Below are 16,691 nucleotides of genomic sequence, written 5' to 3'. Positions count from 1 at the left end.
AGAGAGGAACATTATGTGGTGGGATAGAGAGAGGAACATTATGTGGTGGGATAGAGAGAGGAACATTATGTGGTGGGATAGAGAGAGGAACATTATGTGGTGGGGTAGAGAGAGGAAGATTATGAGGTGGGGTAGAGAGAGGAACATTATGTGGTGGGGTAGAGAGAGGAACATTATGTGGTGGGATAGAGAGCAACATTATGTGGTGGGGTAGAGAGGAACATTATGTGGTGGGGTAGAGAGAGGAACATTATGTGGTGGGGTAGAGAGAGGAACATTATGTGGTGGGGTAGAGAGAGGAACATTATGTGGTGGGGTAGAGAGTGGAACATTATGTGGTGGGACAGAGAGAGGAACATTATGTGGTGGGGTAGAGAGAGGAACATTATGTGGTGGGGTAGAGAGGAACATTATGTGGTGGGACAGAGAGAGGAACATTATGTGGTGGGGTAGAGAGAGGAACATTATGTGGTGGGGTAGAGAGAGGAACATTATGTGGTGGGACAGAGAGAGGAACATTATGTGGTGGGGTAGAGAGAGGAACATTATGTGGTGGGGTAGAGAGAGGAACATTATGTGGTGGGATAGAGAGAGGAACATTATGTGGTGGGATAGAGAGAGGAACATTATGTGGTGGGGTAGAGAGGGGAACATTATGTGGTGGGGTAGAGAGGGGAACATTATGTGGTTGGATAGAGAGAGGAACATTATGTGGTGGGATAGAGAGAGGAACATTATGTGGTGGGATAGAGAGAGGAACATTATGTGGTGGGGTAGAGAGAGGAACATTATGTGGTGGGATAGAGCGCAACATTATGTGGTGGGGTAGAGAGAGGAACATTATGTGGTGGGATAGAGAGGGGAACATTATGTGGTTGGATAGAGAGAGGAACATTATGTGGTGGGATAGAGAGAGGAACATTATGTGGTTGGATAGAGAGAGGAACATTATGTGGTGGGATAGAGAGAGGAACATTATGTGGTGGGATAGAGAGAGGAACATTATGTGGTGGGGTGGAGAGAGGAACATTATGTGGTGGGATAGAGCGCAACATTATGTGGTGGGGTAGAGAGAGGAACATTATGTGGTGGGATCGAGAGAGGAACATTATGTGGTGGGGTAGAGAGGGGAACATTATGTGGTGGGGTAGAGAGAGGAACATTATGTGGTGGGATCGAGAGAGGAACTTTATGTGGTGGGATAGAGAGAGGAACATTATGTGGTGGGATAGAGCACAACATTATGTGGTGGGGTAGAGAGAGGAACATTATGTGGTGGGATAGAGAGAGGAAAATTATGTGGTGGGGTAGAGAGGGGAACATTATGTGGTTGGATAGAGAGAGGAACATTATGTGGTGGGATAGAGAGAGGAACATTATGTGGTGGGGTAGAGAGAGGAACATTATGTGGTGGGGTAGAGAGAGGAACATTATGTGGTGGGATCGAGAGAGGAACATTATGTGGTGGGATAGAGAGAGGAACATTATGTGGTGGGATAGAGAGAGGAACATTATGTGGTGGGATAGAGAGAGGAACATTATGTGGTGGGGTAGAGAGCAACATTATGTGGTGGGGTAGAGAGCAACATTATGTGGTGGGGTAGAGAGGAACATTATGTGGTGGGGTAGAGAGGGGAACATTATGTGGTGGGATCGAGAGAGGAACATTATGTGGTGGGATGGACAGGAGCTTTACATGATGAGAGAGAGAGAGAGAGAGGCAGAGGCAGAGACAGACAAAGGCAGAGACAGACAGAGACAGAGACAGACACAGAGGTCCTCATGTGGTGGTGAAAGAGAGGGGCTTGTACGTGTTGAGATAAGGAGAGAAGAAAGAGCGTTTGTGACCTAGAGTGAGGTAAAGAGAGGGCCCTGCGTGTGATGAGGTAGAGAGAGGCGCCCGTGCGTGGTGAGGTAAAGAGGAGCCTGTGTGTGGTGAGGTAAAGAGGAGCCTGTGTGTGGTGAGGTAAAGAGAAGAGTCTGCATGTGGTGAGGTAGAGGCGGCTGCGTGTGGTGAGGTAAAGAGGAGCCTGTGTGTGGTGGGGTAAAGAGAAGAGTCTGCATGTGGTGAGGTAGAGGAGCCTGCGTGTGGTGAGGTAAAGAGGAGCCTGCGTATGGTGAGGTAAACAGAGGTGCCTGCGTATGGTGAGGTAAACAGAGGTGCCTGCGTATGGTGAGGTAAAGAGAGGAGCCTGCGTTTGGTGAGGTAAACAGAGGTGCCTGCGTATGGTGAGGTAAAGAGGGGCCTGCGTATGGTGAGGTAAACAGAGGTGCCTGCGTATGGTGAGGTAAAGAGAGGAGCCTGCGTTTGGTGAGGTAAAGAGAGGGGCCTGCGTTTGGTGAGGTAAACAGAGGTGCCTGCGTATGGTGAGGTAAAGAGGGGCCTGCGTTTGGTGATTGCCTGCGTGTGGTTCGGTAAAACGTGTGGTTTCAATGTTTTGTTTGTGAAGCAACGTTTTAGTGAATATGGCAAATTAAGTATTTGCATGAAGTTGGGCAATTTACAATAAATAAATAAAAATACGATTGTATAACTGGAAAAAAAATTATGCGACACAGAACAGAGAGAGAGCCAGTTGCCAAAAATAAACGCAAGTGAGTCGACTCTGCGAGGGTTAAAGTCTCAAAATGGCGCCCGTAATGCGCAACGAAAAACCGCGCAGCGATTCTCTCTGGTGATCGAAATGCCTCCTCGACCTCGAGCTGGGCTTCAATACGTTATCAACCTCTTCGGTTCGTCGTAGAACAAACTCGAGGCATTCGATGCTCGAATGGTCTGACCGCTAACGCGAGCACCCTCCCGCCCTCTCGATCACCGTGATATTGCACTGCGATCACGTGCACAACCTTGTGCCTCTTCTTCACCAAAGCGTGACGTCACGCGAACGCAACGTCTCCCGCACAAAACTCCGTCCCACGTGACTCGCCCACAAGGCGCCTGCGCACTGCGTTCCGCGCGGCTCGCCGCCATACCGAGCACGTTGTCGAGATTACCCGCGACCCCTTTTACAGACGATTAGACGAAAGCACAGCTTAAACAAACGAGCAATTCGACGAACACACGTTCGGGGAGAAAATCCGAGCGACATCGGGAGGGAGACGGAGACGTCTCCTAAAGCTCGAATTCACCTTCCCGCCTACGCAGCCCGTGCGTCCCCCACGCCGCGCTCGTCCGTGCGGTCCCCACGCGGTCGTCGTCCGGCATCCTCGGGTCGTCCAAAATCGCGCCCTAACCCAGCTCTCCGCGCCTATTCCGTGGCGGCCGCGACCCCCGCCCCTCTCGATCGTCGCCTCCATTGCGCCACACCATAGCTGAGCCGGCCGACCTCCGCCCGTGCTTTGTTTCGAGGGGTCACGTCCGCGCTCAAAAAAAAAAAAAAAAAACTTTAAAGTTTGAAACACGTGGCCGGGAAGCGACACCTCGAGCGGGACGGGGATCGTGTCGGCGGACAGCGAGAGGGACACGTCCGTGTGTCTGCTGCGCCACTCGCCTCCCCGCCCTCCGTCAGGCCGCACAATGTCGCCTCGTCTCTCCCGCCGTGGCTACCGTCGAGCCGGGACCCGTTCCCGCCTTTCGGGGACGAACAACAGGTTACCCGAGGATCCGCCAAAGCGCGGGATTTGCCCGGACCATGGCGGCGCGCGGCGCACGAGACACGATTCGGCGGAGAAGAGACACAACAACAAAAGTTTAACGGGTCCGGGTGGTCGAGATGGGGGCGGGAGACGGTCGCCTCGTGGAGTCGGGGATAGGGAACGAGGAGGAAGAGGAAAGGGAAAAGGGGGTCGCGAGTCGCGCGCGCGGAACGCGAGGAGCACACGTCGGGAGGGCGCGCGCCAGGCTTGAAACGGTTAATACAAACAATCGCTTCATAAACGGGATCCTTACGTCCGAGGGCGTCCTGTTCCGCAACTCCAGGTGAACTCGCTTCTTCATGTCCATCTCGGCGTTCAACAACGAACAAGAGAAGAGCGGAGGGGTGGGGGTAGAGGGGAAACGAGAGAACGAAAATTATAACAGTTAAAAAAAAAAAGGAGGGAAAAGTTATTCCTCGGAGTGTCCGCGAGATGGGAGAGTCGAACGTCGCGGAGACGAGAGGAAGGAAAGAGTGGGCCTCGGGAACGTGGAGGCGGCAATGTCGGCCTTCTGGCCGGCTCGGCGCGAAGAAACAGCAGAGCGAGGGCTGGAGGGGGGGGGATGGGAGGGGGAGGGAGTACTTATGGCTCGGTGCCGCCCCCTAGCGGCCCGCCCAGGAGTCTGCGCGGTGGAACGGGCGAAACTGCTTCGCAAGGGCACGCGTACGCGCGTCGGTACACGAGATCGGTGTACGACGTATGAGCTACTCTACTCCGTTCCGACGAAACGTGTTTGTTGTTATCTCCAAATGCAGGTTGCAGAAGGTGGAACGGAGTCCTTCCAGGACCTTCGTGTGTATCCACCTTCGTGTGTGTGTGTGTGTGTGTGTGTGTGTGTGTGTGTGTGTGTATGTATGTATACTTGTGTACATGTTTGTGTGTACATGCATCTGTGTGTGTACGTGTGTATATGTTTTTATGTGTGTACATGTTTATGTGTATGTGTGTACATGTTTGTGTGTGTGTACATGTGTATATTATTGTGTGTACATGTTTGTGTATGTATGTGTGTGTATGTATGCTACATGTTTGTGTGTACACTAGCATGTTTTTGTGTATGTGTGCATGCTACATGTTTCTGTGTGTGTGTGCTATGTGTTTTTGTGTATGTGTGCATGCTACATGTTTCTGTGTGTGTGTGCTATGTGTTTTTGTGTATGTGTGCATGCTACATGTTTGTGTGTACGATAGCATGTTTGTGTGCATGCTACGTGTGTGTGTGTGTGTGTGTGTGTGTGTGTGTGTGCGCGCGCTACATGTTTGTGTGTACAATACATTTCCGTGTGTATGTGTTTATGCTACATGTACGTGTTTGTGCGTGCCTCGATGTGTGTACATGTGTGCTTGTATGTGTACACATGTTTATATGTGTATACATGTTTGTGCGTGTACATACATATTTGTGTGTATGTGTATAGATGTTTTCGTGTCTACGTGTGTGTGTGTGTGTGTGTGTGTGTGTGTTTGTGTGTGTGTGTGATGTGATGTGATGTGAATCTGGTGTGTGTGTGTGTTTAAACAAGCATGTTTTTAAAAGTTCACCATCTCTGCGTTTAAACCTGCAAGATATGCAATGACAGATCACTGCCGTGGGTTCTTTGTCAAATGCAATCCTGACAAATCTCACACTCTTACGAACCAAACCAACCAAGAAAATCGGATGAAAATTGAGAATCTTAGAAATCTGAAATTGTTGTTGACCTTTGGTCTGTGTTGACCTTTTGGCCTATGCCAATCTCAAAAATAGTTGGTGGTTGAATTCAGTTAGCTGATATGAAAACCTCATTCAAATTTCAAATGAATCTGATGAAAATTGAGGATTTTAGAAATATGAAATTGTTGTTGGCCTTTGGCCTATGCTGATCTCTAAAATAGTTGTTGTTGAATTCAGTTATCTGATATGTAAATCCCATTCAAATTTCAAGTGAATCTGATGAAAATTGAGGATTTTAGAAATCTGAAAAAAGTGGATGATCTTTGGCCTATGTTGAACTTTTGGCCTATGCTGATCTCAAAAATAGTTGGTGGTTGAATTTAGTTAGCTGATATGAAAATCCTATTCAAATTTCAAACCAATCGGATGAAAATTTAGGATTTTAGGAATTTGATAAAGGGTTGTTGACCCTTGGCCTATGTTGACCTTTTGACCTCAAAAATATATAGGATTTTGTCGGACCACGAACTTTACAAATTGGTGAAGTTTCGGGAAGATCGGTTTAAAATTGTGACCTGTAGGCAAGTATAAGTGAGCGGATAGACAAACACACACACAAACCCGAGTGACGAACATACTTGTCGAAATACAATATTTTTGCCAGTAACAAACACAAACACAAACTGGAGTGATCAACATACTTGACAAAAAAAATAAGTGCCAAGTATAAACAAGAAAGACATCGGACAGAGCACGATACATGCAAAATCCACCCCCTTCCCCCCACCCTCCACCCCCCCCCCCCCCAAAAGTTTGCATCGATGCATCTAATTGTCCATTTTATTCGCTTAAAATTGCCGATCTTCATCAAAGCTCAGTTCAGTGGGATGGCAATTTATTATTTTTCAGATGAAAGTTGATGATTTTAGAAGTTTGACCTTGAGTTGACCTTTGAACTCAAAAATACTTGCTTTCCCAATTCAATGCAATTGCTCTTTACTTTTCAGGTTAATCGGATGAAAATTGACGACTTTCAAATGAAATTTGATGATTTTAGAAGTTTGACCGTGAGTTAACCTTTTTTTGTTGTTGTTTTCTTGTATACAGGATCGAGGCTCATGAAAGAGCTAACATTTATCACACAAAAAAAATCAAACAGACACCTAAAACATATACAGACTTGGCATTTAATATGGAATTATTTTTTTTTCTTGACTTGGCTTTACTTTCTTAACTCAGTATATCAATCTGGTGAGTTTCTTTAACACTTTGGTGATTTATTTGTTAAAAGAACCATGTCACTGATTGTCTGTCACGGCAAGAATTCAACAACAGGATTATATCACAGGTGGTGTGGCAAAATGTACGGACAGGTGCATTTGATGATTGGCTTCACAGTCGGGTATACAAGGGTTGTTGCGTTCTGTATTAGTGGAGAACAACTGCTGCACGTCTACAAAAGTTATTGCCGCTTCCTCTGGAGATGGTCCGTCAACTCGACAATGCTGTTTGTCATGGAGTGGTGGCTTTACGAAATTACGGCATGAAACAGCGTGTTATTGCTCGGCAGTATGGCATCACTCAAGGTCAGGTGTCAAAGATCCTGAACCGAAATGCTCAGAGGGCTGTTCCTACTCCAATACCGAGGCCAGGACGTCCACGCAGAACCACAAGGAGAGATGATCGCCAGCTGCACCGGTTAGTCTGCAATGGCCGTACCAAGTCAGCTAATCGGCTTAGGGCTGAGTGGCAGCAACTGACAAATGTGCCTGTATCCAGAAGGCTAGTCAACCAACGACTGGTTCAAGCAGGCTATCGTGCCAGGCGTCCCCTGAGAAAGCCACGCCTGACCAGACAACACAGCCAGCGCCGATTGCAGTGGGCCAGAGAGCACCGTCAATGGCAGCCAGGACACTGGAATCACGTGACCTTCAGTGGCGAGTCTAGATTTCTGGTCTATCGTCAAGATGGCCGTGTCCGAGTGTGCAGACAAGTGCATGAAGCCCACAACGAAGATTGTATAGTGCCAAGAGTGCAAGCTGGAGGTGGTGGGGTGACCGTTTGGGCTGCTTTTCATGCAGGGGGCAAAACTGACCTGGTTGTTCTGAATGGAAACCTGAACCAGTTCAAGTACAGGGTCATTCTGGAAGGAACATTGCTTCCATTTGCTCGTGCAGCCTTTCGAGGAAACTTTGTCTTCCAAGATGACAATGCATGGCCTCATCGTGCTCGCATGATCCAACACTTTCTTGCTGACCGTGGTGTAGAGCATATGGAGTTGCCTGCCATGTCCCCGGATATGAATCCGATAGAGAACTTGTGGGCAGAATTAACGCCTCAAATCGACCACTTGGACCAGCAGCCGACCTCTGTGCATGAATTGCAGCAGACTATTGTCACTGCATGGCAAGCGATTCCTGTCCAAACCTTGGCAAATCTCGTGAACAGCATGCCTCGACGTGTACGTGCTCTCCTGAATGCTCGTGGGGGTTACACGCAGTACTGAACTGTAATTTTACTGTCCGTAATCCCAGTCATAATTTAGCTTTTGTTTTTGTTGAAAAAAAATTTGGCTAATGTGCAAAATAAAGAGATACTTCTGGAAAACGTACAGATGTTTAACACAGTACTGTCCATGAATTGAGTTCGATATCAGTTCACATCACTTTCAAGGATCAATTTATTTGCTTCGAAATGTCAAATGTGTTTTTTGTTTCTTTTAAAGGTCACATTAACAAAATCTAGAATAAATTCAACATAATTCCAATGAACTTTTGGTTCTAAGACATCTTGAAAAGTAAGTTCACCCCCACAAAAAAAATATTCCATATTAAATGCGAAGTCTGTAATAAGGGAAGTGGTAGACGATGGGGAGAGAACGGGAAGCACACAAACACAACATTTGAGAGCAGGGACATCGGGAGATGTGTGGGAGGGAGAGGGCTTGGGGGGAGGAGGTGGGGGGAGTTGGTTGACCTCAAAAACAGTTGGTTTCCCAATTCAATAACCCAATATGCAAATCCTGGTTAACTTTGAAGTCAATCGGATGAAAAATGACGATTTTAGAAATTTGACTTCAAGATGATCTTTGACCTTTCACCTAAAAATAAATAGGCTTCTCAGTTGGGACTACATGTACAGCTTGGTAAAGTTTCATGACCATCCGTTTAGAATTGTGACCTCGAGGCAATTGACAGACAGACAGTCTAACAAACCGACAGAATAACCAACGCAACCGACCAATATACAGTCACGTGAAAAAGTAAGTACACCCCATGTAAAGTTTTGACTTTTTCAACATATTTCAACATACAGCTATTTGATCTTCATTTCAACAATATTGATAGATAAAAGTGATATAATAGAACAAATATCATGAAACATTTACATTTTGTCGTCCATTGTATAATTTAAATAAACATAAATGCAAATTTCGCATGTGGAAAAAGTAAGTACACCCTTGGCTCTAATAGGTGGTATTGCCCCCTTTGGCAGACACAACCTCAAGTAGGCATTTCTTATAACTGTCTACCAGTCTCTGACATCGACTGGGAGAAATTTTTGCCCACTCCTCCATGCAGAATTCTTTCAGCTTTGCGATGTTTGAGGGTTTTCTTGCATGCACCACTCGTTTCAAATTCCCCCACAACATCTCGATGGGATTTAGATCCGGGCTTTGACTTGGCCATTCCAGAACCCTCCATTTCTTTCTTTTCAACCATTCCTTGGTGGATTTACTGGTATGTTTAGGGTCATTGTCATGTTGCAAGGTCCACTTTCAGTTGAGCTTCAAATTCCCAACAGATGGCCTCACATTATCCCTAAGCACCCTCTGGTACATTGAAGAATTCATCGTGGATTCTATGATGGTGAGCTGCCCAGGCCCTGATGCAGCAAAGCTGCCCCAAACCATAATATTTCCACCACCATGCTTTACAGTTGGTATCAGGTTCTTGTGGTCAAATGCTGTCTTTGGTTTTCGCCGAATATGTCTTCTGGTACTGTGGCCAAATAGCTCTACCTTTGACTCATCTGTCCAGAGCACATTGTTCCAGAAGTGCTGGTCTTTGCCTCGGTGTTCATTGGCAAACTTTACTCTTGCCCTGATGTTCTTTCTGGACAGCAAAGGTTTCCTCCTGGCACACCTCAAGTCGGCGTTTCTTATAACTGTCTACCTGTCTCTGACATCGACTGGGAGAAATTTTTGCCCACTCCTCCATGCAGAATTCTTTCAGCTGTGCGATGTTTGAGGGGTTTCTTGCATGCACAGCTCGTTTCAAATCCCCCCACAACATCTCGATGGGATTTAGATCCGGGCTTTGACTTGGCCATTCCAGAACCCTCCATTTCTTTCTTTTCAGCCATTCCTTGGTGGATTTACTGGTATGTTTAGGGTCATTGTCATGTTGTCACAACATTGTCATGTTGCAAGGTCCACTTTCAGTTGAGCTTCAAATTCCCGACAGATGGCCTCACATTATCCTCAAGCACCCTCTGGTACAATGAAGAATTCATAGTGGATTCTATGATGGTGAGCTGCCCAGGCCCTGATGCAGCAAAGCTGCCCCAAACCATAATATTTCCACCACCATGCTTTGCAGTTGGTATCAGGTTCTTGTGGTCAAATGCTGTCTTTGGTTTTCGCCAAACATGTCTTCTGGTACTGTGGCCAAATAGCTCTACCTTTGACTCATCTGTCCAGAGCACATTGTTCCAGAAGTGCTGGTCTTTGCCTCGGTGTTCATTGGCAAACTTTAGTCTTGCCCTGATGTTCTTTCTGGACAGCAAAGGTTTCCTCCTGGCACACCTCCCATGTAGATCAAATTTGTGCAGCCTCTTTCTCATGGTCGACTCGTGCACTTTGACATCAACAGTGGCAAGAGCTACCTGTAGGTCCCGTGATGACATTCTGGGGTTCTTGGAGACTTATTTCAGCATTTTGCGGTCTGCTCTCGGGCTGAACTTGCTGGGGCGGCCTGGCCTGAACAAGTTGGCAGTTGTTTGGAATCTTCTCCACTTGTAGATGATCTTCCGGACAGTCGAATGATTGATTTCAAATTGTTTGGAGATCTTTTTAAATCCCTTCCCAGAGTCGTAGGCATCCATAACCTTCTTTCTGAAGGCCTCAGAGAGCTATTTTGATCTAGGTATGGTGACGCCGCACACTTCAACAACAAAGAGCAAACCAAACTAGATGTCTGAGGTTTAAATAAGACAGGTTCCTCCAAGATCCTCTCTAACGATGTTCTCATCATTTGCACCTGAGCTGGTGCACCTGATTCTAATTTTAGGTATTTGAAGTAGTGATAAATGTAGGGGTGTACTTACTTTTTCCACATGCGAAATTTGCATTTATGTTTATTTAAATTATACAATGGACTACAAAATGTAAATGTTTCATGATATTTGTTATATTATATCACCTTTATCTGTCAATATTGTTGAAATGAAGATCAAATAGCTGTATGTTGAAATATGTTGAAAAAGTGAAAACTTTACATGGGGTGTACTTACTTTTTCCCGTGACTGTAGTGTAATTAGAAGCGAGTTTCAGGCTATTTAATTAATTCCCATATAATATAAACGAGACCGTAAGTCTGACAGTGGCGTAGCCGGTCTTGTTTGATACTTTAGTTAGCTTGACCTGGGTGGGGATACCAGTTAGCAAATAATGTCGGTATTAAATTATTTTGAAGTACTCCAAGACTTTAATCTGACTGTCACCATGGAAGGCAAGAGATTGCATCGAGACACTGGTTTATTACTCTCGCCAGAGGAGAGGTTATTGCATTTAAGTCTGTTTGTATTGCATGTTTTTTTTTTGCAGGTATGTTGATCACTCAGGTTTGTGTGTTTCTTTGTGTGTGTGTGTGTTTGTCTGTCGGCTCACTTATACTTGCCTACAGCTCACAATTTTAAACCGATGTTCACGAAACTTCACCAAATGGTAGAGTTCGTGGTTCGACAAAATCCTATATATTTTTGAGGTCAAAAGGTCAACATAGGCCAAAGGTCAACCACTTTTTTCCAAGTTTCTAAAATCCTCAATTTTCATCCGATTGATTTGAAATTTGAATAGGAATTACATATTGGCTAACTGAATTCAACTACCAACTATTTTTGAGATCAACATAGGCCAAAAGGTCGACATAGGCCAAAGGTCAACAACAATATCAAATTTCTAAAATCCTAAATTTTCATCCGATTGACTTGAAAATTGAATGGGACTTACATATCAGTTTGCTGAATTCAACCAACAACTATTTTTGAGGTCAACATAGGTCACAGGGTCAACATAGGCAAAAGGTAAACCACTTTTTTGAAATTTCTAAAATCCTCAATTTTCATCCGAATGACTTGAAATTTGAAAAGGATTGTCATATCAGCCAATTGAATTCAACCACCAACTATTTTTGAGATCAATAGGTCATAAGGTCAACATAGGCCAAAGGTCAACCACTTTTCTAAATTTCTAAATCCTCAATTTTCATCCCATTATTTGAAATCTGAATATGATTTGCATATCAGCTTACTGAAACCAACCACCAACTATTTTTGAGGTCAACATAGGCCAAAAGGTCAACATAAGCCAAATTTCTAAACTTGTCAATTTTCATCCGATTAACTTAAATTTTGAAGACGATTTGCATATCAGGTCACTGAATTCTACCACAAATTATTTTTGAAGTCAAAAGGATGCTCGACTGAGTGCCATTCTACTTTGTTCTGTTTTGCCAAGTGTCACTCTATGAGTGATTTTTCATTTGCAACGTGTCCAGCGATGTCTATGAATATTTCTCCAACTGTGAAACTTACACCGATTCTGTAGCAGCTCGACGAGCTCTTTATGTAAAACCACGAAGCACTATTTACGCTCGACATTTGCTCGCTACACGCCGGCAAGATGCTGCTCAGACTTTGGAGCAGTAGTCAGGTTCACTATGTTTTTTCGTTCAAAATTTTGGTAGATTAGCAAAACTATACATTTTTGGAATATTCAGAGCATGAGGAATCCAAAAATTAATGTTTACATTTGCGTAGACACCTTTGCGAAAATGACACTCAGGACAGTGATGAAGATCTGTAAAAGCATATTCCTGAATGGTATAGACCTCGTAGATCCTGTGTATAGGACTTATAGTTCAATCTGATACTACCTATAACTTCCTATAACAACCTATAACTTCAAAGGACTTGCAATATCATGTATTATGTAATACAGTTATATCACAAATATAAAGACAATGGTTTTCAATTACCTTTGTTTGTTGCTTTTCTATAATCCTGAGCACTATTTTGAGGCCTTTATTGGATTCCTTGACCCAGAAAACATAGGATTAGCATATTTAATTAAGTCTCTAGGTTGACGAGAAGCTGAGATCACGCAAAATATGTATTTTATGGCGGCCATTTTCAAAATCCAAAATGGCGGCCATGCAGGTGTCTGTGCAAATGCCAACATTGATTTTCAGATTCTCCATGCTCTGAAGATTCCAAAAATGTACAGGTTTGCTAATCTACCAAAATTTGGAACGAAATTATATTTGTTAACATAGTGAACCTGACTATCTTCATCACTGTCCTGAGTGTCATTTTCGCAAAGGTGTCTACGCAAATGTAAACATTAATTTTTGGATTCCTCATGCTCTGAATATTCCAAAAATGTATAGTTTTGCTAATCTACCAAAATTTTGAACGAAATTATATTTGTTAACATAGTGAACCTGACTACAGTATAGGCAGGAGTTACGACAACTCGGCAAGGACTGTGGAGTGCTGGATCAGGCGCCCTCGATGATCTCATGTGAGATGCTTTCATTACTGATCTCCTTTTTCCGGCCATCCGTCACCGGCTGCTAGAGACCGAGAATATGACCTTTCAGGATGCGTACGCATGGGCCTGAGTTTTGCAGCTGGCCCAGACTCGATCGGAGACATACGGACGACCTTATTTGACAGCGAACGCTGCTATCGCCGAGAAACGCTCAGATGCGGTGTCACCTGCAGGGTCCAGTTGTCTGTCGCATGCCGTTTGCCAGGATTTTCTTGACGAGAATCCAGATGGCGAGGAGAGAGGTTTGGTTACCACGGCAGCCATGACCCCTGCTGCGATGACGGGACCCCTGCTGCAAAAGGAAATGTTTATTTTGCGGGAATCTCAGACATCGTAGGAGCTTATGTCCCGCTAGAGATGCGCTGTGTAATAGTTGTGGTAAGAAAGGACATTTTGCCAAAGCTTGTCGATCAACTAAGACCAGACGAACGACGCTCGCGGGCATGCGTGCCTTGAGGACGGCTCTGGGGGTTGTGCCTCGCCACCTGGCAAGGGCTATGATTCCTGTGGTGATTAACGACGAAGCGGCAGACGCTTTGATCGACACTGGAAGCAGTGAAAGTTATGTCAGCCACGATCTTGTTCGCAGACACGGCTGGTCCACGGTGCCCGCCGCTCAGCGCGTGTATTTGGCTTCAGCTGCCCTATGGCAAAGTTCCAAAGGCTTCTGTGTGGGGAACTTTGTAGGCAACGAGATACTGTACTCAGATGATAAAATGATGGTATTGCCGAATCTATGCTCTGATGTCCTCCTGGGACATGATTTTTTGAATAGGCACAGGCGTTTCGAGATGCGCTTCGATAGTGCACAACCCTCTAAAGTCTTCTTCGTATGTAGCTTGACGGAGATGTCGATCGAACCACCCCCACTGTTCCCATGCCTAACTCCTTATTGCCGCCCTATAACTGAGAAATATCGGCGATATTCGTGCCCACATACACAATTTATCACCGACAAGACCAAGCGGCTTCTAAATGAGGGTATAATCAAGCCTAGTAGCTCGCCCTGGGGGGCTCAAGTGCTCATTGTCAATTATCCTAATCACCGGAAGCATATGGTCATTGATTATTCTCAGACGATCATTCGCTTTACCCAACTGGACGCCTACCCACTACCAAAGATGGATGACACGGTCAGAGAGGTATATACTGTCGCATGACTCCCCCTCGGTTAAGACCGGGAAATCACGGATGGAAACGAGCATTAATGAGGCGACAATCAATGGCAGATTTGACTATATATATGCGCGGGGGAGGAAGGATATAGGAAGAAGAAGCGGGAAGCTTTTACCTGACACGATCTCGCCGGGCAGTCCGATCCTGTAGGAAATAAACTCAAACGGGAATCCGAGTTAAAATGTACAGTGAAAATAAATAAGGCTTTATTGCCGCGGATGCCGATAACAATGAAATGCGCCGGTAACTAAATATCCTAAATCAGGACGTCCCCACACCAGACTTAAACACAAACAAATGGGAATATAAAAGGAAGGAAAGTAAATGTGTAAATTATCGTGCACTCAGCTCGATTGGCACCTTGGCAGCGATCGTCCAGTCAGAGTGTGCACTCCGGTGTTGGTGGGAGGAAGGCCGCAATCCACTCGGTTCCACGCGCCGCTAGGCCTCACCGGCGTCTCGCCCACTTTGGCCTCAGCACGTTACAAATCTTGTCAAGCAGCGCTCGCCCACGCATCGTTTCTGCCTGGCAAAACTGCCACTCTCCGTCTGTAGAATTCGGCATGTCTCCCGGTGGCGTCTCTGATCGCTTTGTGGAGCCTGCTCTCCACGTATCATTTTCTCGCGAGGTCCGGAACGAGGGACACGAGCCAAGGGCAGAGGACAGCGTCAGGAAGGTAGCAAGAGGAGGAGGAAAGAGCATCGCACGAGGAAGAGAAGAGAGTACAGGGCAAGCAGAAGGTCCCAGCGCAAGAGGCAGTCCAACCAAGAGAAAAAATGGGGACGTCGACGCTCACAAAGCCAAAATGCGACCACTCTCTACGGAATCCAGCACGAGAAAAGAAGAAAGGGATGTTGATGCTGGCGAGCCAAAATGCGACCGTTCGCTATCGTGTCCAGAATCACAAGAAGAAAAATGTCGGCTCGCGGTTCGTGGTCTGGCTCGTCGTCTCACGTCACCGACCCTTCCCACTGGCCGAGCGCTTCATGCTCCTCCCCTCAGTCGATCACGAGTCCTTCTGGGCGTGGCTATTGCCTGCCTGAGTAATGAGTGTTGCCATGCAGGTTGGCGTTGTAGCTGGCTGCGGCTCCGTCTGCAGTGCCCCGAACTAGCTTGTGGTGAGTTTTATTATTATGGGGGAATTAATTAATGTGTGTGTGGTGTAACTAGTGGGCCTAACTAATGTCTATGGTGTGTTGCCATATGGGACACAGGTATGATCACAGAGGGAAATGACACACAGGGGAATTAACATATTCCCTACAACTACTTAACATGCCTACTTAACATGCTCCGTGGCGGGGACACATATCCAACTTATCCGACATCCGGGCTAGACAGGTCCTCTACTTATTTACATCGAGATGGTTCTTGCTACCCACGATCATCGGAGCACCTACCTATGCAGATCTACCTGGATCTATATATGCCCTACCCAAAATTCATAACAATACCTACAGGGTATTCAGCACCTTGGACTTCCAAAGTGCGTACCACCAGATACCTATCAGGGAGAATGATCGACCTTACACAGTTTTCAAATCGGGTCAAAGGCTGTATCAATTTCATATAATTCCTTTCGGAGTCACAAATGGGGTTCCGTGTTTCCAACGGGTGATGGATGACATTTTAACCAGGGTACAACTGAAAGATGTTTTTGTGTACGTCATTAATGTCACCGTATGTGGCTGCGACCAGATAGAACATGACTCGAATTTACGGCGGTTCGTGGATGTCACGAAGAAATACAGACTGACCTTCAACGAAGAGAAGTGTAATTACTCCGTCCAGACAGTGGATCTTTTGGGGTACACTGTGACCAGAGGGGAGATACAACCTGAGGCAGCTCGGCTACAACCTTTACTCGAAATGTCCCCTTCCACCGACTGTGCGGCATTGAGCAGAGTACTGGGACTGTTCACGCACTTTTCAAAGTGAATACCCCGTATAATCAGAAAAAATAAGGCCTTTGGTGGAATGTAAGTTATTTCCACTGAACGTAGCCGTGAAGTCTGCGTTTCAGCTATTGAAAACAGACAAAGCTTGTGCTGTGGTGACCTCGATCAACGAGAGTATTCTTTTTATGATCGAGACAGACGCCTCGGACTGTGCTATAGCGGCTACCCTCAATCAGGCTGGGAGGCCGGTTGCCTTTTTCTCTCGTACACTGTCTGATAGTGAAAGGCGACATTCTGCTATCGAGAAGGAGGCTTGCGCGATCGTTGAAGCCGTCAGACGGTGGCGTCATTTCCTTCTAGGGAAACATTTCCAGTTAATCACAGACCAACAGTTAGTTGCGTTCATGGATGACGGACGCCATACACAGAAGATTAAAAACAAGTACAGATACATTCAAAGTACACCGCCCCCATGCCAAATAATTAAATATC

The 16,691-nt window shown here is 45.7% G+C and overlaps 1 protein-coding gene across 3 annotated transcripts in view; it reads right to left on the bottom strand.

Annotated features, from left to right (window-relative positions):
• Window positions 1-16,691, bottom strand: part of ANP32A (acidic nuclear phosphoprotein 32 family member A) — a 149,353-nt gene that overhangs the window by 36,357 nt on the left and 96,305 nt on the right. The window contains exon 1 of one of the 3 annotated variants that reach the window (XM_068106737.2): window positions 3,890-4,357. The exons of 1 other annotated variant lie outside the window; for it this stretch is intronic. In XM_068106737.2, coding sequence (XP_067962838.1) covers window positions 3,890-3,943 — 54 coding nt within the window. In that variant the 5' untranslated portion in view covers window positions 3,944-4,357. Of the gene's footprint in view, window positions 1-3,420; window positions 3,672-3,889; window positions 4,358-16,691 lie in introns of those variants that run through there. One more of the 3 variants, XM_078771976.1, reaches the window with a different exon arrangement.

Source organism: Myxine glutinosa, chromosome 2 (assembly GCF_964187855.1).
Source record: "Myxine glutinosa chromosome 2, kmMyxGlut1.1, whole genome shotgun sequence".
Lineage (NCBI taxonomy): Eukaryota > Metazoa > Chordata > Myxini > Myxiniformes > Myxinidae > Myxine > Myxine glutinosa.
The sequence above is the reverse complement of the archived record's forward strand: the minus strand, read 5'-3'. Positions and strand labels throughout refer to the sequence as shown.